Consider the following 22,830-nt stretch of genomic DNA (forward strand, 5'->3'; position numbering starts at 1 on the left):
CGCCAGACCGTCACCATCGTATCGTGTTCCGGAAGGCAACCCAGCATTTTAGGTACATTGTCTTTCAGCGCTTTTTCTCAACAAGGGCGATAAAGTTGGTCTGATGTAAGGACCTAAGTCGAGCACTGGTTTCAGTTTTCCTGGTAGAGTTATTGCCAGTGATTCTGGAGTAGTCATATGTGTGGCTCTGAATTTTTACCGTGAGGTGGGAGTTGACAATTGTGGAATCTCAAGATGTATCTGCACAAATGCTCACACACACATACGATACGGGTTTGAGGCGTGCACAGGCACGGATTCTGAAGGAGAGGGTACTAGATGACCCAGACACGAAATTTCCCAGCAAGACCTTGAAACCACACATCCGAAAAAGCAATAAAACAAGCCTACAGTACCAGGTCATCGTCCCGCAAACAAAAACAAAACTGCTCACTCACAAATGGGAATACTCGCTCTGTCGCTGATTTACGATGTACAGGGTAGCGTCACCAGTGTCGGCCCCTCGGCATGGTCTCTGCCTAATTGGTTAGGCAGCAACTCGCCCTTGTGCGGGTATTGTCTGGTACTATAGACAGCCGTTAGGCAGTTGCCGGCGCAGCCTCGCGACCGTTCCTGACACCAAGCACGACGTATTTTTGCAGGTTGCCCTCCAAATCCTCGCCTGCGACTTCCTCCCCCCCACGTCTCAAGCCGCACAACACACTGGGAAGTTGAGCACTGCTTTGCCCGGCGCAGAGTTGCCTCCTGCTTCGTTTCTGTTCTGCAAAGAAAGGAACTAGTCGATCTATTTCCTTGTTGCCCGCGCCCACGACTTGCCGACGACACTCAGTCGCACGCCGCATCACCATCGAAGCCAAATTCGAAAGGCTTATTTTCGACCTTGCCCATTTTAGCCCCCTTGTCGAGTTTGACACCGGCACGAGCGTTACAAAAAAACCACACAGGATGGCTGTCGCAGCGGAAGCAATCCACATGGACCATCAGGTCGATCTGTCAACCATTCCCATCTCCCCCAATGGCCAAAGTCAAGGCGCCGATTTCAAAGACAGTGACAAGCCCGTGACTGTATTCCACGACAAGGATAACTTCAACGTCAAGCATCCTCTCCAGAACAAGTGGACTCTGTGGTTCACCAAGCCCCCTAGTGGAAAGGTACGCCACGATGAAAAATTTACCCGCATCCACGACTCTTGGGCAGTAGACGACTAAATCTCGTATGATAGGGCGATAACTGGAACGACTTATTGAAAGAGGTCATTACTTTCGATTCCGTCGAGGAGTTTTGGGGCGTCTACGTAAGTTATCGGACCTGCTGCAGATCTGCCACTCCCCACCTTTCGCTAAGCTCTAAACAGAACAATGTCGCACCCGTTTCCGAACTGGCTCTCAAGTCCGACTACCATCTGTTCAAGGCTGGTGTGCGACCTGAGTGGGAGGATCCTCAGAACAAACACGGTGGAAAGTGGTCCTATCAGTACAAGGATAAGCGGAGCATCGATGTGGACAGCCTCTGGTTGCAGATCATGATGGCTGCCATTGGCGAGACTCTCGAGGACGAGGACGATGGCGAGGTCATGGGTGTTGTCGTCAATGTCCGCAAGGGCTTTTACCGTATTGGAGTCTGGACACGCACTGTTGGCAGGCCCGTCACTGGACGTGGCGATGGCGACGTTGCTGGGGGTAAGGGCCGCAGTGAGAAGAAGGGCATAGACATTCTCATGTCCATTGGTCGACGCGTCAAGGAGGTTCTCGAGCTTCCCCCTAGCGAGAAGGTTGAGTTCTCTGGTCACACGGACAGCGCCGTGGCTGGTAGCACAAGAGCCAAGGCGAAACATACCGTGTAGGCAGGGGGAGCTGGTGGAGGGAGAGAACTCCTGGGTGCTGAGAAGGATGGGGAAGGGACGGAGCGAGGAATCGACATGGACGGTCGGTTGTCTCGTCTCGGGAGGTTTTTGTCTCGACTACCCCCCTGCGTTTCCGTCGTTGCGTCGGGCTGCAGATTGGACTGGACTGGACGATGGACGGGAAAATGCTGGTGGAAGGAAGTTTGGAGTGGATGGGTTTGCTTGTCCAGGCCTGACTGACATGGGCCGCTTTCATGCCTGGCCTGTCTGTACTGGCCGCTAAAAAATCACATTGTCTATAGTTGGCACGGCGGCGTTGGCAAGAGAGCTCCTCGTTATAGTTTTTCTTTTCCTTTTCTCTATTTTTTTTTTCTTTTTTTTCTTTTTTTTTTTTTTTACAGTTTCTTTCCCCCCTTCCTGGTTCTGTTGCTCTGACAGTGAGGCCTCGACGAGGTTGCTTGGTAGAGTTTGCCTCGGAAATGGCTGGATCCAAGAAACCATAGCAGGAAGAGGTGCTCGGTAGAGTTTCCTGTTTCTGAGCAATGTCTGTTTCCCCCAATGACGGAATTATAAAGGACCACCGCCACCACCAGTTGACCTTTATCACGTTCGCCGCTACGACTCTATCGTCCCTACACCCCAAAACTCCTCCCAGGCTTTTTCGGTTTCCCGTTACTCGCATCGTACACGTCGTCGTCGTCTTGCGCCTACAAAGAACGCAGAAGAAGGGGGACCAAACAACCATACAGAATGATCTGGTGGCGGCTACCGAGGTCCGGTGCGCCGTGGACACTGTGGAGCCAAGAACGGCGAGCACGTCGGTTGGCCTGACGTGACGTGGTCTCCCAAGACGGTCAACTGGGGGGTCACGCCTCGTCACCGCTGCACTCGTCTGCAAAAATCTCCTTTGCGAGCTGCTTCTTGTTGATTTTGCCCATGGCGTTCCGGGGGATGTGGTCGACAATCTTGAAGACCTGCGGGATCTTGTAGTGGGCCAACCTGGTCTTGAGGGCGCGGCGCATCCCCAGCGGGGACCACTTGTGCACCGCGTCCGGGCTGAGGATGAGCACGGCGCCGACTTTCTGGCCCCAGTTGCCGCTGGGGACGGGCACGACGGCGGCCTCGGAGACGTCGGGGAGGGAGAGGAGCTCGCGCTCGACTTCGAGGGCCGAGACTTTCTCGCCGCCCGTCTTGATGATGTCGGCTGCGAGGCGGCCTTGGATGAAGTACAGGGGGCCGCGGGTCCACGGTTGGCTGCGGGAGGCGGACGGCACGGCGCGGCGGACGGCGACGTCGCCGGTCTTGAACCAGCGGCCCTGGTTGTCCGGGTCCGCGACGAATTCCTTGGCCGTGGCCGCCGGGTCGCGCCAGTATTCCTGGAAGATTGTGGGGCCGCGGAGCTGGATCTCGCCGGAGCGTTCGCGGCCGTTGGCGTCGACTTCCTCGCCTGGACGGATGACTTGGCCCGAGTCAAGGTCCACGAGGCGAGCCTGCACCGAGGGCAGCGGCCAGCCGACGCTGCCGTCGACGCGGTCGCGGAAATCTAGCCCGCAGCTGAGAGCCATTCCTACCTCGGTCATGCCGTACCGTTCGAGGAGCACGTTGCCGCGGCTAAGCGTTTGCCACGCCGATTTGACGGGTGTCGGGAGGGCGGCAGACCCGGAGATGTTGAGACGCAGGTTCTGCGGCGAGACGGCTTCGCGCGCGGCTTGCTGAAGCGCCGCCGGGAGAGATTTGTGGCTTGCCAGGAGCCGGCTATACACTGTCGGCACGACTGTGAAGAAGGAGACTTTGGGTCTGCATGATTCCGAGCCATTGGCGCCGGAGCCATGCACACCATCCACGCCGGGGGTGCCGTCGGCGACGTTGACGCTGCGGGGGTCTCGGCTGGACACGAAGGGGGCCGCCAGGCGCTTCCACACTGCGTCCGCGTTGAACGGAAACATGAATTCGATGCAGGAGCCGGCAAATAGCGGAGCAATCAAGGCGTTGACGGTGCCGTGAATATGGTGGAGGGGCAAGACATGGAGAAGGTGGTCTGCTGGGGTGTAGTTCCAGGCTTCGATCAGCGAGTGAGACTGCGCGGTCAAGGTTGACTGTGGTATCAAGACGCCTTTCTGCGGCAGTGCGCTTTCAGTACTTGGCTTGCTTCACGCGAGAGTTGTCTTGGTGGAGCGGTTTTTTTTCTTGGACATACTGGCCTGTTTGTGGTACCAGACGTGTACAGCATTAGTCCAGCGCCGGCTGGATCCGAGACCTCCAACGAGGCTTGTTCAATCTTGCCTCGACCGAGGTGTTTTGGCATCTCTAGATAGGTCGGCCTGGCAGCCAATTCGGTAGACAGGACCTGGCGCGCCTTGGCAGCAAACTTGGGAGAGGTGACGAGCAAGGAGGCTTCGCTATGGTTGAGGATGTATTGCAGCTCGGGATCCGGAAACGCAGGTGACATGGGGACCGCGACAGATCGCGCGGCGATGGCGGCAAGCAGAGTGACTGGAGAAACGCGCGCCCCCCCCGGCGACCGAGTCAGCTAATGAGGCCCGAGGTCGAGAGGCCCCGACATGCACGAGAGAGAGAGAGAGAGGATGATGAAAAAAAAAAAGAAAAAAAAAAAAGAAAAACTCACCCACGTAGTCATAGCTGTTCTCGACCAGCAAAGCTATCCTTTGGCCTGCCAGATCGCTCTTCCCACAGGCTTCGTAGAAGCGGTCGCGGGCTTTGCGCACGTCGCCCAGGAGTTGGCCGTACGTGAAAGCCCTCCCGGAGGCTGAATGGATCACCGCGCGAGAGTCTGGATCGTGCTTGGCAATGGCTTCGAGTATGGGCAAACGAGGCAGAGGTGTCGAATGCATTTTTGCGCGCGAGACACAGGTGCAAGGTGCAGGCGGCGACGAGAGGACAGGGCGATGAGCGGGAGAGGAAAGTGAAGCGGATCGGAGGAGCGAAGAGGAGACGAGTCGCCGGAGCACCGGTGAGACATGAGGTTGGATTGTCATGGACAGGAAGAGTCCGGGGCGAAGACAGGCGCGCCGAGGGTGGTGCTGTGTCTGGTGTTTTGGGCCAAGGCAACGTCCTGGAGGCCAAGTCGGGCGCATGAGGACAGGGCCCCAAGAAGAGCAGCGCCGAGAGGAGCAGCGGCAGCAGTAAGCGGCAGCAGTAAGCAGGATGCGCTCACTCGCGAACTGCTGGTTGGTATTCGCACCAGACCAGACAGTGACCAGCCAGCCGGTCCAGCGAAGTGACGAGTGCTATGTGGTATGTAGTTGACGCTATATGACTGATTGAGCGACTTTCTGGGGGTGGCCGATGCGCAAGCGGGCCGCCACTGGCAACCGACGGCTAGAAGGGAAAAAAAGAGGCAAGTGCAGTCTGGTAGAAGCTGGCATTACGGGAAGCCCACGCACGCACCCCTGCAAAGTCAAGTCCGTCTACAGCAGCGGCAGCACTCGGGAAGTGTTGGTTTGCTGTTGTGGATGTCCGGGCTCTCGGTGCGTGTGGGTTGGTGAAGGCGGGAGCCATGACTGCACCAAAAGGGTGACGCGACCAATCAAGGTCCAGGGCACAGGGGAAGTGGGCCAGCGCAGGCACCAGACCAGACCAGACCAGACCAGACCAGACCAGACGTCAACGGTCAACCTGTATGGGAGGATCTGGCGGAACCTGATGGTGCTGTCTGTTTGTTGTTGTCTGGACTCTGGTTCGAATTCCCAGCTCCAAGCCTCAAGGCCGACTTTGACGGGTTTGGCAAAGGAGTCGGCGACCGTTGAGGGGATCATGACGAAACGAGGACACCTTGTGCAACATGCAACACATGGAACCGTCCTGTGGTTGGCTGCTGCTTTGAAGGCCGAAGCTGAGGGAGGGCCAGGCAAAAAAGGCGGCGGCGGCGATGACCAGAGGACATGATGGGCACAGCAGGGGGCTGCGGCTACGGCTGCTGCTTGTTGAAGTCTTTGTGTGTGTTGAGTCAAGCTTGTCGGCGTTGATGAGGTCGAGGGGGGACGCCTCGCGCCTCAAGGACAAGCATTTCCTCTCGTCGTCTCTCCTCTTGTACGTAGCAAGGGTCGTCGTGCAGAGTTTGGCCCTCTGGCCTACTTACATCCAAGACGCCGGCATAGCAAACCTAACCTCTCAAGCTGGGACTTGCCCTTGGCCGTCCTCACTCGGGATTGTGCATCGACCTGGGGCAGATCTAAGCATTCGGATCGAGACGGCAGTCTCGTCGTCGATTTTCGAGACTCGAGACGTCTCGAACCTCGGGTCTCGACTCTCCATGCTCGTCGACCCAGGGCGTTGCGTCGGCTTGTGTCTGACAGCCGGGTTCTGGTCCAAGTCGGCAGTTGACAACGCAGCGCTGTAGAATCTAGGTTGTCCAAGCGACTCGGCAGCCTCGCGAATGCACGAGACGACTGGAACAGGCTGACCCGACCACGGCTCAACCGCTTACGGCCCCCCACCCGAGGGCCAAGACCTCGAACTCCAACACGAGCTAGAATAAGGAACAAGGCTTGGCAGCGGGCACCGCCGACAGGTAGGTAGGTATCGAGGTATCGAGGCAGCCATCAACGGCTGATGCTTCGCTGCAAGTTGGCTTCGCTGCTGCCAAGGAGGCGGCGGGCTTCGATATCGGACCGCACCGTCGGAGACACCATCTTTGGTATGGTAGCTACCTACCATGTGCCATGGCCTTGCTCCGTGCTTCTCGCGCCGTTCGACTCGCCATGCCATGCCATGCCATGCCATGCAGGCATGCATGCATGCGGCATGGATGCTTCTGAACCAAATCACGAATCAAGACCGGCGGCGGTGCGACCGCATATTACTAACCTGACCAGTCTCACGTCCCAGCCCTTGGCGCGAACCATGTACTCCGTACCGACGGGCCCTCGTAGTGCCCAAGTCCTATACAGTGAGCCCCAAAGGTCCGTCGAGAGCAAGTCGTCCGTCTGTCCGTCTGTCCGTCTGTCCGTCTGTCCGCCTGTCCGTGCCTCGTTCGTTCCCTTGTCGGGACCAAGAGCATATCGACGCGTCGGTCCTCGTGCATGAAGATTCCGCTTAGCACGCACCGAGCACCAGCGAGTGGCCACCATGACTTGTGGAAGTGCATGAATGCAACTCGGTTGGCTCGGCCTCGTTTGGGCTCGCTCGCTCGTCGGCTTACCTTTCATGTCTGGTCGAGCTCGTCAATTCGTTCTGCGGATGGGAAGTGAAGAGACATGGATGGAGCAAGTACCCGCCTGCCCGCCTGTCTGCCTGCCTACACTGCAACTGCAACTGCCACTGCCACTGCCACTGCCACTGCACTGCACTGCACTGGCCGCCTAGGGCGCGGGTGCTGCTGGGAACACACATACTGGTCTGTATTGATCTGACTGCAACCCAGAAAAACGTGCCTGTCGGTCCACAGCAGGCGCAGCCCCGGTCACCGCTGGATCGTTCAACGGCCTGCCATTGGGTCCCACCTGCCCCCCCCCCTCCGAAGAAGGGACTTGCGCCCATGCATTCCGCTTGTTCTTCACCGACTACCTTGGGTACTTGGGTACGTGGACGGCAGGACGCGAGCCAAAAAAAAAAAAAAAAAGAGGTCAAGGCAAGGGGACGAGGAAACATGCAAACTGAATCCGTAGAGATGGGCCATTGGCAGACGGCATCAACTTTCCCATGACCAACAGGAGACGCAGAGCTTGCTTATTGCCTTTGAACATCTATTTCTTCCCCTGCTCTCCCTCTCGCTCTTCCTCTGTTTCCTCCAAGCCCTCTCTTCCTGTCCCGCCTCACCTCGCTCGACTGTAGATCAAGTGGAATAAGAAAGTGGTCGCGTGTCTCTCCATTGTGCTTTGTGCCTGCGCCGCGTGCGTCCAACGTCTTCTCTCAACTTGTCGACCATCATCTGAGATTCTCCGGAAACAAGGACAGAGGCTAGGGGGGCTGAGTCCAAAGCATATTCTGCAATCAACAATCAATCCTCGGGAATATTCCACAGACTCGTGCGTGTGTGTTGCCCCGGATGTTGCGACGGTACGCCTTGGGATTCTCAAATGTCGGACGACAGCTATCAACCATGAGCTCAACCCCCATGGAGGATGCCATCCGTGCAAAGGTACGCCCGTCTTTCCCTCTCCCTCCCCCTCCTCGCCCCCATTAATTTCCCCTAGAATGACGGCTAACTGGATGGCTTCCGCAAAGGTGACTGCGGCGTTCAATCCTCAGACTCTTGAAATCTACAACGACTCCCATCTCCATTCTCACCACAAGGCCATGCAGGGCAGTACTTCCAAGGAGACTCACTTTAGGTATGAACCTTTTTGTCCAGCCCTTGACTCCTCTTGACCATTTTCAAACTCCATTGTTAACGCTTTGATCCATTAGGCTGGTCATCACATCCGATGCCTTCAAGTCCAAGATGCAGCCAGCCCGTCACAGAATGGTCTATGCTCTTCTCCAGGACGAAATGGCCCAGGAAGGTGGAATACATGCTCTTCAGCTCAGAACACTAACCCCCGAGGAAGAAGAGCGCCAAAACAAGAAGAAAGCAACAGCAACTCAAGCCAAGGCTGATGCTGCAGAAACGACGTAACGATATCTTTCCCCACCAATGATGAATGAGATGCGCGCAAAGAAACGAAATCATTGAACATGTAATGCCACCATGCAGCTTTCCTTTTCCTTCTCTTTTTTTTTCGCCAAAAAAAAAGGAAACTTCAAAAAAAAAAAAAAAAAACCCGGCCAAGCGTTGCACACACGCTTGACGACGACGACTTGGCAGAAGCCAACTGGATGAATCGGAGTTTATTAGATGTAACCAATTCATCTCCTCAAGGAGAAAATATGAAGATCATAGCGAGGATGCTATGGCTGTTTTTTTACCCGTTTGACACAGATACCTAGACAGAACAAGGCCCGCTCAAAATAGACCACGTCTGCCAGATTCAAACTTCCGCAATACTTGCTTTTCAAGTGACGAGTCAACTCCTGCGTGATAACTCATTCAATTCTGCGCTCCCCAAGGGAAAAGTAGACCAAAAACGCCATGCACAGATACGACTATCGCTTCGTAAAAAGTTGTGACATGATGTGTACATTTTCCGTTGCAACTTCCATCGTTATCCACCTCAACCTCGACTCACAGTGCCCAACGAGCTACTCACTGTTCTTTTCCTCAAGAACTCACGGAATCGATCTAGATGATCGGCCGGTCTCTTGCGACTCGCCAGTCTTTCGAAATATGGCAATGTAGGCGCTACTGTTGACCGAGCTGAAGGTGTCGGGTTGGGCTTAGGAATGTCCAGCCCCTCAGTCCCAAGTTCAGGAGGAGGGCCTCGAAGCCGTCCGACGGGTGGATTTGCTGATCCTGCAAGCGTCGCCTTTGGATGCTGGACTAACGAAGCATCCGTGTCCGTTGCATCGCTTGTGCGAATTGGCTTGCTTGGCTGCGTGGCGACCGCCTTCTTTTGCAGTGTTTCGCTTCCTGCCTGTTCGTGTGCAATAAAACGCCTCGCTCGCGCAACCTCCTCGGGGTACACCCCCAGAGCGGATTCGAGGTTCTTTCTGGTGATGATCATTTTGGTGAACACTGGCGGAGCGTCCTGCATGCTGAACCACTCAATCGCCGGGAGCGGCTCTTGTCCAGGACCAGCATTCATTACATACTTCAGGTACGCCCCTGAAAACAAGCGGATAAAGTCGTCATAGAGGCATGGGCGGAGCGCTCTTTGCGATTGCAGATATTCGAGGCAGAGGCAAGCTTTGACGAAATTCTTCAGAGAGCCAGAATGTGTAGATGCGTAGTCGGGGTACGTGGACACAAACTGGGAAAACAAATCTGTCGGTGCAGGCTCTAGGACAGGTTCTTGATGACTGGGTTTATCCCTCATCGAGTTGCTTGGAGGCTCGGTAGCCGAGATGGCTCCATTGTTGCTAGGAGGTTTGGCGCTCGGATTCGGCTGGAGCGTATCCTTTGCAGGTAAAGGCGCGCCGGGGGAAGGATCCCTGTGAGAATTTGCTGTCGAAGATGTAGCCCGAGTTCCTGGAACCACCGAACTGGAGCAAGTTGACATTGAGCTTTCGACGTCTGGTAAGCGCCATGTGTTGGGCAGCCTGGTGGAGGAGCTCTCTGATTTCCGCGGTGCATGGTCGTAAATGCCGTATGGCTTAGTTCTGCGTCGCGGCCTCTGTTCCGGCTTCTGCTGCGGCAAAATGGCAGTTTTGCTCGTCGTGACGCTATCTGGGATGACTTGCTGGTGAGGTTGGGCGCACGACGGCGTTTTGCTCTCTGTGGCTTGGGTGACGGTCAGGGCGGGAGTGGATGCTACTTGCAAACGGGCTGCTTCGAGGTTGACCCGCGCGTCTGATTCTTCATGAGCTTGCGGCAGGGCCATTTCCAGGGCCACTTCCTCTTCGTCGTCGACATTGTCTTTCTCCTCCTCCCCAGTGGCTTGAGCATTCTGTGCTACTTGCCGCGAATGAGATTGCGAGGCTCTTCTCGGGCTGTGATTTCGAGTCCCATCGCCAAGCAAGGGGGTTTCCTGAATTACCTGGGACTCGAAGGTCGACGGTGCAGCTGACGGAGATGGCCGTGGAGGAGAGGAGGCGGCCCATGATGTTACGGTGCTTCCTGGCGATGACTGATTCTCTTTGCTGTTTTTCACAACAGATTCAGGAGGGTTGTTGTTGCCGTTGCCGTTGTTGCTGCTGCTGCTGCTTTGTAGGATGTTTCCATCCTGCGGCCTGGATTGCGAGCTCTTCGCAGGCGTCTTGTGCTCCAGGCCCTGTTTTGGTGTTCGTAAAAAGGTCTCGCTCACAGTTTCCAGCACATGGGATGGAACCAAGGGCACGCCCTCGCGTTCAGTCAGGTCTACTTTCCAAGAACCGTTCTTGGACAGAATCTTTTGCTGGTCTTTGGGTATGATGGTCATTGCGCGCCGCCCCAGCAGCGCCTCGATGTTCTGCCGGGGCGACGAAGCGAGGGTCATGGCTGGCGTTGCCAAGTTGTTGCTTGATGTGGGTACGGGCTTTGTCACATCGAACCCTGCTGGACTGGTTGCTGGACTGGTTGCTGGACTGGTTGCTCGTCCCGATTTTGTTCGTGATGCAAAACGCGGTTCTCGGCTGGACGTGCTGAGGACGTCTGGAGGTGTTTCTCGGTGGATCAGGTGGGGTGGCGGTATCTTGGACAGGTGGTGTGTGCTGATGCAGATTGAGATGAAACGGCGTTATGGGCGTAGCAGGTTTTCAAGCGTTGAAGCAGCATTGAATTGGGATAATTTCATCTTGTTTTAAACGTTAGCAAAAACCCCCCCAGGACGAGCCGTTATGAGTGGGCCAAGTGATTTTGCACTCCTGGTTTTTCATTGGTCTGCAGGTGCATGTACCCACCGCTTTGCAGCCTTATTCGTGTGCGAGGCTGCTGCTACTGGCTGAGGTTGAGATACATTACTCGGTCAGGCTGGAGCTCCCGTCCGTCACTCAGGTTGTCATCCCAAGGCGAGTCAAGCGTGGCTCGCAGACCGCCGCATTCTTGCCCAAACCTGAGCTATCTACCACTCGAACACTACCTCGTCACTCTCTCATATTGTGCTGTCATCGCAGCCCCCCTCCCCTCATGCACGAGAAGAAGCTGCGGTGCAGATTAGTACTTGTTCGTCAACCGCGTTCCGAACCGAGTCCGCCCTGCCAGCACGACTTGGCTTTATTTTGTACGAGCCACCAGTCTTTCAGCTGTCCTGCTTTCCCCCGAGAACCAAGGTCAAGTCGACCTTGTTTCCCATCACCGCACCCTGATACTCGTTTACGCACCATGATTCCGTCGTCTCAGACTTTGCGTCGAGAACTTGCAGAGCCGAACCAATCAACTACTGTCACATATGGAATGACCATCTAGGCAACCATAACGCCTGACCCAACCTTTGGGCTTGGCTGCCGATCCTTCCCTTCATCTCAAAATGGCGAGCAGTTCGGCGTCAAAGCCAGCGCCGCCAGCCTCTCCAGCTCCTTCGGTTGCAGTCAGCTCACCCATTAGCTTTCGAAACCGCCGAGGCTCGACAAACTCCATATTGTCGACCATAGATAAGGAACGCCTTATACACGCCCTCGATGAGATACATACGTCGGCGAGCCGGAGTGATTCTCTGACCACTTTCAATGACTATGCTCCCCCCCCCGAGGGAATTCCCGATTCCGAAAGCAGAACCGGAGCCAGCGACCTTGTTCAAGGTCTCAGCGGCTTATATAACCGATTTCGAGAAGCCGTTGGCGGTGTTAGCCCCACAAAGACTGTCAGAGAAGGAAAAGATGGCAAAGATAATCCACTGCAAGCATTGGAAGCTGCCTCTAAACGGTCCTCCATCACCCCTAGCCATGCGTCTCGGCCCTCGATATCGTCGCTGACTCGGGTTGACACTAATGCTACCCTCACCACGCAATCTACATCTGCCCCTGTCCTGACAGACTTATCTTCGCCTACTTTTGCGTCCACCTCTGCGGACAGCAGCCGTTCACAAGGGCCTCAGTCTACAAAGCCTACGACCATTGGTCTCATGGCCGGCCCGAGATCTAGCTCCTCCAGTAGACAGAGCTTGCCAACCAAGGCCACAAGCTCCGTCATTGCTGACCCTACCATAGCGCCGCCTGCCAACCTGAAACGTAACGCAAGTCGTAGTACGATCCGCACCGAGGATAGCGTCGGGCCTGGATCTAGCCGGAGAAGTCTCAGTAGGGCTGAACCTCAAGCAGAACATGCTCCTCTACGTGATGTACAAGATTCAAGACTGCCACCACGGGCTGGTCGAAGCGATGCTTCTAGTATTGACGGCAGCCTGGATGCCCCCTTCAGCCCGGTCAAAGCGACAGTCCCTACAACCCCATCCGCCGTGCCCGGCCGCCATCATGTGCGGAAACCGTCTGTTTCGTCGGCCATGCTGCATGTGCATGACTATAGAAGAACACCCGCCGTGATTGACAGAATCAGTCGATCCCGATCACCGAAATTCCCCGGCTCTAGGGACCCATCGTCGGATAGAGGCCACTCTGCTGCTGCTAGTGCAATCACCACTTCGGCTCATGGCTCTGTTCACCGCGACTCATTTGGTCAAGGGCTGCAATCTAGGTATCTGCACCCGGACTCGGGTCGTGTACCTGGGACAAGTCGAGGGCATGAACGAGCTTCTGAACAGATGAGCGCCCAACTCGATAAGATGAGAAGACAGGTCTTGAGTAAGGAGTTTTGGATGAAGGACGACACAGTGAAAGAGTGCTTCCTGTGCCAAACCCCGTTCACAGCATTCCGTCGAAAGCATCACTGCCGCACGTGTGGTTGTATATTCGACTCCAAATGCACAACCGTGGTGTCTGGCGAAAAATTTGGTGTTCAGGGGTCGTTGAGAGTGTGCAAGAACTGCCTTGAAGTCATAACTCGTCGCTTCGACGGAAGTTGCTCCGAGGATTCTGGCGATGAGCGATCTTTTCTACCCAGGATCTTTGGCCCATATAACCCAAAAGAGTCGTCGGAGACAGTGACGAGCAAATCCAAACCGCCAAGTGTAGCAGCGGGCTCCGAAGGGTCTGAGGAGTCTCGGCCTCTCGCCACTCCGATGATGGCCATCCCGGCCACCCGTCGAGTAAGGGACTCTGCCAATAGAACGTCAGCAGTACTGGAGATTGATGCTCCCCAGCTCAGCCGCCCGAGCTCATCACGCTCACTCAGATCACTGACTACGTCGGGTCGACCTCAGTCATCTGCCGGTCACAAGCGCCATCATTCTAAGCATGGGTTTCTTGGTCGATTCAAGCCTACTCAGGAGCAGCAGGCCCCCTTCAGAAAAGGAATTGACGATGAAAATGCCAAGACGCCGAAATTCCCAGCCTTTCACGACGACAACATCATCGATCCGGACTTGGCCGACTACATGTCCGAGGATTCTAGTGGAGACGAGCAGATGGGCATCTTTGCAACCATGGCGGGACCAGATGCTCAGTCCACAAGTTACGAGAACGACAGGGCGGGCTTTCCTTCTTATGTGAATCAAACCAGAAAGCATAGGCAACGTCACGGCGAAAAGAGTATCAGCGGTATGAGCTATGTCAGCAGAGGATTGTATGACGAAACAAGCGGGCCGAACAGCTTCTTAAACCACCGCAGATCGGCACGGCGGAGAAATCTAAGCAATGTTAGTGCAAGTGGTCATCTTCACAGCTCGCCTCGTCCCAAGTCTGCAGTCTACAAGGATCCCTCAGCATCCTCTGAAATGATTTTTGGATTAGATCATCCAACTCATTCCGGAACCCAGTTGATGAGGAGTGACTCATTGCGCAAGAGAATGTTGCCCAAAAGGGAACTCAATCGCTCTAGCTTGAAGCATGTCGACAGGCTACTGCATCAACTCCTGGACGATGCTCAGATTCCCAATCCAGGCGCGTGGCAAAAGTCTCTTGTGCCTATCCTGCTTCAGCTGACAGATGACGTGACTCCGGATGTCGCCAAAGGCGAAGACATGGACCTGCGGCATTACGTGAAGCTCAAGAAGATACCTGGCGGGCGACCGGGTGATACTTCCTACATCTCCGGAGTTGTTTTCACCAAGAACCTGGCTTTGAAGAGCATGCCGCGAAGAATCACCAATCCTCGAGTTGTGCTCGTGACTTTCCCAATCGAGTACCAGCGCCAACAACAGCAATTTATGAGCCTGCAGCCTGTAATCGAACAAGAGAAGGAATTCTTACGAGTTGTGGTGCAACGCATTACAAACCTCAGACCGCAAGTCCTACTTGCGCAGAAAGGGGTCTCGGGAGTTGCTCTCCAATATCTGTCCGAGGCTAACATATCCGTGGCCTATAACGTTAAAGATACCGTTATAGAGGCTGTTGCCCGATGTGCAGAGGCTGAAATCATTGAAACCTTGGACATGTTGGCGCTTCCAGTCAAAGTCGGCCGGTGCTCTGCATTTGAAGTGCGCACCTTTGTGAACAACGGTTACCCTGGCAGAAAGAAGTCCTACATCTTTCTTTCCGGATGCCGCCCGGATTTAGGATGCACGATCGCGTTACGTGGAGCGACCGGCGAGCTTCTTAGGCGAGTCAAGGACATCATGGAGTTTATGGTATACGTCGTCTACAACCTAAAATTGGAGACGAGCCTCCTTCGGGATGGGTCTGTGGAACCTCCAGAGGACAGCGAAACCTCCCTCTCAAACTCTCTGCAGGGATTGAATGAGAGCTTCCGGTCTACCAACTCTGGGGGAGAGTGCAACAAGCCTGGTTTGACAATGATTATCAATCATGCTTCAAGTGAAAGCGAGCCGCCGTCGCAAGTCACTGCGGATAGCGCCAGTACGGGTGCTGAGGAAGCGGATGTCTCGGCGCAGCCAGGAGCAGCGCAGAGTCAGGAGCCAGCCAAGCTTGTGTCTCTGCATGCCAATCATACTCATGTTGCCACCGACAGCCAGGTTCCGGATGATGTACCAATGCCGACATTCTACAGTGACATGGTGGCCAAATATGAGACCAAAATTCTGTCCGCGTCTCCGTACGTCAAGTTCAAGCAACCCTATCTTTTGATGAGAGCGCGTGAGCAGGAGAGAAGGCTTCTGTATCTTCGCCGGCTTCGCGACCAGGATGCTGTGGAAGAAGACTCGGAAAAAGCCGGCCGCCATAGGTTTCAGCTCATCAAGCCAGAAATGGTGGAAAAGATTGGCCAGCGAGCCTCTCGACAGGTGATGGAGGTGCTCCACGCTGTCCATGATGCAGAATACGACAAGGCCCTCTTCAATTATCAGACTCAAACCCGCCAATGGGAGACCTACATCCAAGGCAATCTGGATTTGTTTGACCCTTATTCGCATCAAAATATCGTGGTCCTCTTTTCTGTCATTTGCACCGAGACAAAGATTCCCTGTGTAGAGCCCGGCTTGGTCGCCATCAATTTCTATGACGAGCAACACGTTGACACTGGCATGGATGCTGACTGTACGCTGGGTCAGTATATTGAAGACCTTGCATACAGTAAAAATGACATATGCAACTCCAACGGATGTGAAAAGAAGCTGGCAGACCATCACAGAACGTATGTTCATGATGAATATCGCATTACCGTTTTCGTGGATCATGTTGCGAATCCTTCTCCACGACGTCCAGAACTTGGTGACGGCATCACGATGTGGACTTACTGCAAGCTTTGTAAGAAGGACTCGGAAGAAGTGGCCATGTCTGATGCTACCTTCAAGTACTCCTTCGGCAAGTATTTGGAGCTTCTCTACTGGGGTCAGGGTTTAAGGATCAAAAATGTCGAGGGCTGTCCGCATGATCAGCACCGCGATCATGTTCGGTATTTCAGCCTTCGCGACTCCAGAGTTCGGATCCACTGGGACCCTATTGACCTTCTTGAGATTGTTGTTCCAAGGGCGAGGATAACTTGGAAAGTAGCCAACGACTTGAAATTGAAAAACGACATCTACAACAAAATGGAAGAGCGCTGGGGCAAGTTCATGGCATCGGTGCGCGCAAGGTTGAAGAGCATCCGGACGGAAAGCCTTCTTCCTGAGAAAGCCGAGTTGTGCAAAGCGGAGGTAGAAAGGTTGATGAAGAAGACCCAAGAAGAACAACCAGCCGTCATCCGACAGATGCAGCGCGCTTATGTGGAGTCGAAGTACTATGAAGTCGTTCCCTTCAATAAGATCATTCGGGATATGTTGGAGAAGGCTGGCGAGTGGGACCAAGTATTTGCAAAGTTCGAAGCTGATTTTCTGGGAGACCGCGACATGCGGCAAATCACCATGATGCAGTTGAAGAAGATCTTCACTGATAACGAATCTAAAGATTCGCTAGCGTCGAACGATGGCACTGGGTCGGCTGCCGATAGCGACGATCGGCCTTCTCAAACTTTTACAGAAGCTGCGGATAAGAGCACGCAGCCCACTGAATATACCGACACTGGCATGGATAACAGCGCCATCTCGTCTCCGCCATTGGCCGAGAAGCAGGAAGAGGAAGAAGGAAAACTCGACGTGTCTCCGCAAGGGGCGATCGAGCCAGTGGAAGGCTTGGAAACCACCGTATCCCCCGAACTGACGGCGACGTCAGCCGCTGTACCGCAAAATACAGCTGGTACCGAAGCAGTCTCTCGGATCCCGGTTCCTCAAAATCCTACATCGGCCCGACCTCCGCAACCGTCTGTTGGGGCTGGCCGCAGTCCGACAGACTCGTCCAATTTTGGCCAATCTCTGTCCGAAAAGATTGACCAGATGCGTCGTGAGCAAGCCATGCAAAACACAGAGGATGCGTTGATGACGCCAAGACCTGGGGCTAGCCGAACTCCTGGCCGCCATTCAGGTTCCAGTACCTCGCCAACTTTGGTGAGGGCGCCTTCGCAGCCTGCCAGGGTGTTGCCTAAATCGCAACCTGCTGCTACCAGAGCTCAAGGAGGAGGCAAGGACAACATGGTTCCAGCTGCTACTGATCCTGTGACAGAAACTCCATCAGAGGGCTCCATCAAGGTAGACAAGAAGCTGTCAGATCGACTGGGGTTGACGGCCCTGAAGAGCCGCGGCAAGAGTGCAGCATCTGGCATTCCGCGTCTCTCACACAAAAAGAAGGAATCAAAGGTGTCGACATTGGCTAGACATTTCGAGCAACTTAGCCGTGAATTTGAGAAGGAACGCATTCGCGATCGCAAGGAGAGAGCCGCCAGCCTTGGACAACCTCGCGCCAGGCTCCCGAGAACATCGACGAAAGCCATTGTGCAAGTCTATGACGATGTAGCTGAAGCATTTGAAGAACACGGGCCCTCGAATGAGCAGTTTTCTGGTCGCGACAGCGATCAGTTTCAAAATAAAGCAGCGCCACAAAAGGCCGAAGAAGACGCGTTCCCCAAGCCTGAGCCTGTCGCTACGCTGCCGACCCCTATTGAGGAGGAGGCGGATGGCAAAGTTGGAGAAGAAGGAGAAGAGGGAGGTGGTCAGAAGACAGAGAATGGGGCTGTTCCCGAGGGTGAAACCAGCCAGGCGACCTCGGATGATGAAGCAGCAACCAGCGACATCGAATCTTCTATTGCAGACGAGTTCCTGCCCGACATTCAAGAATTAGCCGAAGCTCTAGAGCCAAGCACCGAAATTCCCCTGGAACTCCCAAAACACCAAAAAACGAGTCTGATGAAATACCTCACAAATTTCTGGGCGGAGACGTCAGCAAGCGGATGGCCACCTCTCGAGTACCCCATCAACCCTACAGATCACATATTTGTCGATTCCGACATCATTGTTCGAGAGGATGAGCCAAGCTCGGTCATTGCGCTTGCGCTGAACAGCGACGATTATAAAAACAAGCTTTCCACAATTAGAAGGGAGGCTCAGGGAGTGATACAACGTGAAGTAGAAGGGCCTAGCGACGGCGAAGCTCCATCTCTACCGACATCGGAGGCTGGCGACTACATGGTTGACGAGACGGAGCTGGAAAAGAGCTTACTTCGAGCAACCGGCACGCATCTGAAGTATCAATTCAAGGAAGGTGCTGCGATGATGACCTGCAAGATTTTCTACGCAGAACAATTTGACGCCCTCCGACACAAATGCGGAGTGGCTGAGAGAATAATTGAAACCTTGTCCCGCTGTCTCAAATGGGACTCTAGGGGTGGAAAGACCAAGTCTGTTTTTCTCAAGACACTGGATGATAGACTTGTGTTGAAGGTAAGTCGTGCGAAACGAGCCCTGGCTGAAATTCCAACCTTGGGCAACTTCTGACAATACCAAGAGCTTATCTCCTGTTGAGACCTCGGCGTTCCTGCGGTTCGCTCCCGGGTACTTTAGCATCATGGCCGAGGCATTGTTCCATGACCTGCCGTCTGTGATTGCCAAGATGCTAGGATTTTTCCAAGTCATCATCAAGAACCCGACTACAGGCACGGATATCAAGCTCGATCTTCTGATGACGGAGAACCTGTTCTACGACCGGTCGCCGACACGAATTTTCGACCTGAAGGGGTCCATGCGCAACCGTAAGATTCAGTCAACGGGCGAGCAGAATGAAGTCTTGCTGGACGAGAACATGGTCGAATACATCTATGAATCGCCGTTGTTTGCGAGAGAGCATTCCAAAAAGCTTCTCCGAGCGTCAGTTTGGAACGACACGCTGTTTCTTGCCCGGCAAAACGTGATGGACTATTCGTTGATGATTGCGGTTGACGAAGAGAGGAAGGAGCTGGTAGTGGGCATCATTGACTGCATAAGAACGTATACGTGGGACAAGAAGCTTGAGAGTTGGATCAAGGATCGAGGGTTTGCGGGCGGTGGTCGAAACAGACCAACTGTGACGAGCCCAAAGGAGTACAAGTCCCGCTTTAGGGAGGCAATGGCAAGGTGAGTTTGATGCCGGTTGCCCGAAGCCGCGCGTTTGTTTTGGCTGGTGTTTGCGCTTTTTGGCCAACCTGTCGACTAATCCTGGCAGATATATCCTCCAAGCCCCCAACTGCTGGCACTTGTTCAACAACCCACAGCTTTCTACAAACTACAGCCGCGCCAGATTCGAGGAGCCGGAAGCTGCTGCGCCATGAAGCGAATGAGAACCCTGTTATCCGACGTGAGAGGGGGGAGTATACGCGGGTGTTGCGGAGTTTTTTGCGTGAATTGCCGAGACGACCGAGACGATACAAGAAGAACAAAACTGTGAGCTCTCATGACGAGGGAACACTCAAGAGTAAAAACGGGGAAACGGGGGAAAAGAAGAAAAAGAAAAGAAAAAAAACTACGGTTTGGAGTTTGCTTGGCGAGCTGCTTAAATTTGTCACGACTAGGGATGGGATGGCATGATGGCATGGCATATTATGAATTGGTGGGATTGTAGCAGATGAACATTAAGAGCTTATATTTTCTTGCCGGGAATACTTGCGTCTACTCTTGCATTTTTGTCGCCACAACCATGGGTGATGACTGTCTAAACTCTCGTAGACCCAGAATCTGGCTGGGTTGTCTGTCGGCTGGGCGATTCAAGAAGTGGACCTCGGCGCTGGTAGGGCGACAATGCACTCGGTGACACCCTCAAGAGTAGCCATTCTCAAACTCGTGCCGCCGTGTGCTCGTTGTGCAAAACAACCGGGTCATGTGCGCAGAAACCGCCCGGCTCCGATAGACATGTCGATTGATCTCAACTGGGAGACGCTGACGAGCGGCCCAGATGGCGATGCTCTCGCGGAGCGCGTGCGATGCTTCATCCACGACAAGTTCCAGACCGTTCCGCTGCCCCGCTTCATCAGATCCGTCAGCGTCCACGGCTTTGACTTTGGCGACATAGCGCCCGAGGTAGGACTCAAGGACATCACGGATCCGCTGCCCGACTTCTACGACCAAGAGCTGGAAGAAGGCGAGAGCGACGACGGCCTCGGAAGCGACGAGGAAGCCGCCGCGCCGCCTGCTGCAGACCGTGCGAGGCAGGCGGCGGCCGGCGGCACGAGCAGCGGCACGAGCAGCGGCAGGAGGGGACTCGGCGGCATCAGGGCGGCGCTGCGACACGAGATGCTGGGCCACGACCTGGGGAGCCCGCTGCTGGGGACGTCGACGCCGGGAATCCTGGGCGGGCCCGGGCTGAACTACTTCCAGAGTCACCTGGGCACGGGGACTCATACGCCGCTGGCGGCCGTGGCGGGCGCCCATCTGGGCAACAGCTGGATGAGCCCCGGAGCGCTCGACTCGATGCACTCCCACCACGCGGCGGCGAGCCATCACCGGAACCCGTCGACGAGCAGCATCTCCGTGGACAACTACTCGGGGGGGCTGGACGCCGGGCCGCAGCCACTACGCGAGAAGTCGAGCGTTTCCACACTGGCCCCCAGCGCATCTCGGCCGCCCACGCGCGACACGCACGTGGAGGCGCAGGAGGAGGACGAGGAGGAGGAGGAAGAAGAAGAAGAAGAAGAAGAAGAGGGGGAGGAGGAGGAGGAGGAACAGCGCGAGGGAGGCGAGGAGCGCGAGGCACACGCGGCGGCTCCCGTGCCAGAGGGCCCGGGGGATGACGGCCTGGGCCTGGGCCGGCACAGGAGAGAGCCCAGGGTCGAGGACGTCCAGGCCGTCTTCAGGATACGCTACGCCGGCAACATCCGGCTGAACCTCACGGCGGAAATCTTGCTCGACTACCCCATGCCCAGCTTTGTCGGGATTCCGCTCAAGCTGAATATTACGGGCTTGTCGTTTGACGGGGTGGGCGTCCTGGCCAAGATACGCAAGAGGGTGCATTTCTGCTTCCTGAGCCCGGAGGATGCAGCGGCGGCTGTTGGGTCGGTGGACGAGGACGAGGATGAGTACAAGGGCAAGGGCGACGGCGGGCGCTCAGAGAAGGCGACGACAACGGCGACGGCGGACGGGGACCAGGGAGATGGGGGCAGAGGCCCGGGGAGGTTCGGGGGCTTGCTGCAGGAGATCAAGGTGGAGAGCGAGATTGGCGAGAGAGACGGCGGCAAGCAGAGTCTGAAAAACGTGGGCAAGGTGGAGAGATTCGTCTTGGAGCAGGTGCGGAGGATATTCGAGGAGGAGTTTGTGTATCCGAGCTTCTGGACTTTCCTGGTGTGAGCGGACTGGGGTTTGGCTTGACACTGGGATCTAGAGTGTGATTTTGAACGAATCATCCGGTCGTTGCGGCTAGAGGTGTGAAGACGGCCGTTTTCTTTCGTCCCATGATATTTGGAAAGACCATAAATAAGGATAAAAAAAAGGCGGGGAAAATGAAGTAGATATATTGCTAAAATACCTCCACCAGGTGCAAAGGCCATTGCTGATGCTTGGAGGATAACAGCATCGTTCAATACAGCCAAAAAGCCCCCGCCCCGGCGTGCTGGATTGCCCATGCATCTCATCTACGGCCTGGCGCGCCCGTCGCTCACGTCAACGTCCTCCTAAATCCCTGGTATGCCTGCTGTATATCCAGCTCCAGCTCCCTGGCCTGCTGCTCGCTGAGCTCATCCGTAGCCTTCATCTGATTGAGCGTGATGAGCCACTGGACAATCTTGCCCCTGCTGTCAAAGTCCTGGTCCGTCACGCGGTTCACCGACTGGATGACGTCGGACAGCAACGGGTGCAGCTGATCCTTTGACAGCATGCCCAGCTTGACGGCGTCGAGGAAGGTGATGAACTCCTGGGTGGCCTCGAGGATCAGCACGCCGCTGGTGCTGCCGCCGCCCGACACGGCTTGCGCACCTGGCGCCGACGACGAGGCCGTGACCGTGGTGGAGGGCATGCCGACGCGGAGACGCTCCGTCGCGCGAGGAGCTTGAAGCTGCGGCGAGCGTGGGTAAGTTTCTCTCTCTCTCTCTCTCTCTCGATTTTCTGCAGCCGCCCGTGGCGGGAGGCCCGTGGCGGCGCAAGGATGGCGTACGTACGTCCCATTTGGCCTTGAACTCCTCCAGGCCTTGAAACTCGCGGGCAATGGTGTCGTCCGCCAGCAGGGCCTTGTACTGGCGCAGGGACCGTTCGCAAATCTCGGTGTATTCGGCCTCGGGGATCGCGTCTTTGAGGAAGGCCCGCTCGAGCTCGTCCAGCGTGACGATGATGCTGAAGAGTTCTGCGAGGGAGTCTTGCAGGTCGCGCTCGGCTCGGGTCTCGGCGAGCTTGACTTCCTGTTTGCGGCGGACCACCAGCCGTGAGAAAAGAGGTTTGGTTTCACCGGTTGCGAAGCGACGGGGCGCGACGGGGCGCGACGGGACGCAGCAGAGAAAAAAAAGTTACCTCGTCAAGATTGATTGTTGCGGAGAAGCTGGGGTTGGGAATGTAGCTGTGCGGCGTGGGGGCGTAGCCTTGCCGCGGAATCATGGTGGCAGGTCGGGATGGCGCCTCGGGCTCACCCTCAATGTCGTAACGGGACGGCTGGACAGGCCAAGGCATCCAGACGGCATGGCATGGCGTGGGCGGACCAGCTTGGGCTCGGCGGGGAATATCACGAAAGTCTTGCCGTGTCGATGTCGGCCGACGTTTGGCGATCGAACCAACCAAAGCCGGGTGGAGATGGGAAGGAAGGC

The 22,830-nt window shown here is 55.5% G+C and overlaps 7 protein-coding genes across 7 annotated transcripts; 4 read left to right on the plus strand and 3 right to left on the minus strand.

The window, feature by feature from the left end:
- Positions 1–945: 945 nt before the first annotated feature.
- UV8b_01603 (uncharacterized protein) lies at positions 946–1,844 on the plus strand (the record flags this gene model as incomplete). The annotated part of the gene is made up of 3 exons (XM_043139101.1): positions 946–1,152; positions 1,224–1,295; positions 1,356–1,844. 3 exons carry the CDS (start codon positions 946–948, stop codon positions 1,842–1,844), a joined length of 768 nt encoding a protein of 255 aa, XP_042995035.1.
- An 866-nt stretch (positions 1,845–2,710) lies between these two features.
- UV8b_01604 (uncharacterized protein) lies at positions 2,711–4,696 on the minus strand (the record flags this gene model as incomplete). The annotated part of the gene is made up of 3 exons (XM_043139102.1): positions 2,711–3,961; positions 4,042–4,337; positions 4,471–4,696. The coding sequence occupies 3 exons, from the start codon at positions 4,694–4,696 to the stop codon at positions 2,711–2,713; spliced, it is 1,773 nt and encodes a 590-aa protein (XP_042995036.1).
- A 3,209-nt stretch (positions 4,697–7,905) lies between these two features.
- UV8b_01605 (uncharacterized protein) lies at positions 7,906–8,421 on the plus strand (the record flags this gene model as incomplete). Its single annotated transcript, XM_043139103.1, has 3 exons — positions 7,906–7,944; positions 8,031–8,137; positions 8,214–8,421. The coding sequence occupies 3 exons, from the start codon at positions 7,906–7,908 to the stop codon at positions 8,419–8,421; spliced, it is 354 nt and encodes a 117-aa protein (XP_042995037.1).
- A 590-nt stretch (positions 8,422–9,011) lies between these two features.
- On the minus strand, positions 9,012–10,816 carry UV8b_01606 (uncharacterized protein; the record flags this gene model as incomplete). The annotated part of the gene is made up of 2 exons (XM_043139104.1): positions 9,012–9,099; positions 9,228–10,816. The coding sequence occupies 2 exons, from the start codon at positions 10,814–10,816 to the stop codon at positions 9,012–9,014; spliced, it is 1,677 nt and encodes a 558-aa protein (XP_042995038.1).
- A 969-nt stretch (positions 10,817–11,785) lies between these two features.
- UV8b_01607 (uncharacterized protein) lies at positions 11,786–19,380 on the plus strand (the record flags this gene model as incomplete). The annotated part of the gene is made up of 3 exons (XM_043139105.1): positions 11,786–18,517; positions 18,582–19,186; positions 19,275–19,380. The coding sequence occupies 3 exons, from the start codon at positions 11,786–11,788 to the stop codon at positions 19,378–19,380; spliced, it is 7,443 nt and encodes a 2,480-aa protein (XP_042995039.1).
- Positions 19,381–19,957: 577 nt separating this feature from the next.
- UV8b_01608 (uncharacterized protein) lies at positions 19,958–21,388 on the plus strand (the record flags this gene model as incomplete). The annotated part of the gene is made up of 1 exon (XM_043139106.1): positions 19,958–21,388. One exon carries the CDS (start codon positions 19,958–19,960, stop codon positions 21,386–21,388), a length of 1,431 nt encoding a protein of 476 aa, XP_042995040.1.
- Positions 21,389–21,695: 307 nt separating this feature from the next.
- UV8b_01609 (uncharacterized protein) lies at positions 21,696–22,624 on the minus strand (the record flags this gene model as incomplete). The annotated part of the gene is made up of 3 exons (XM_043139107.1): positions 21,696–22,091; positions 22,195–22,431; positions 22,541–22,624. 3 exons carry the CDS (start codon positions 22,622–22,624, stop codon positions 21,696–21,698), a joined length of 717 nt encoding a protein of 238 aa, XP_042995041.1.
- Between the last annotated feature and the right edge of the window lie 206 nt (positions 22,625–22,830).

The sequence above is a fragment of the Ustilaginoidea virens genome, chromosome 1 (assembly GCF_000687475.1).
Source record: "Ustilaginoidea virens chromosome 1, complete sequence".
NCBI lineage: Eukaryota > Fungi > Ascomycota > Sordariomycetes > Hypocreales > Clavicipitaceae > Ustilaginoidea > Ustilaginoidea virens.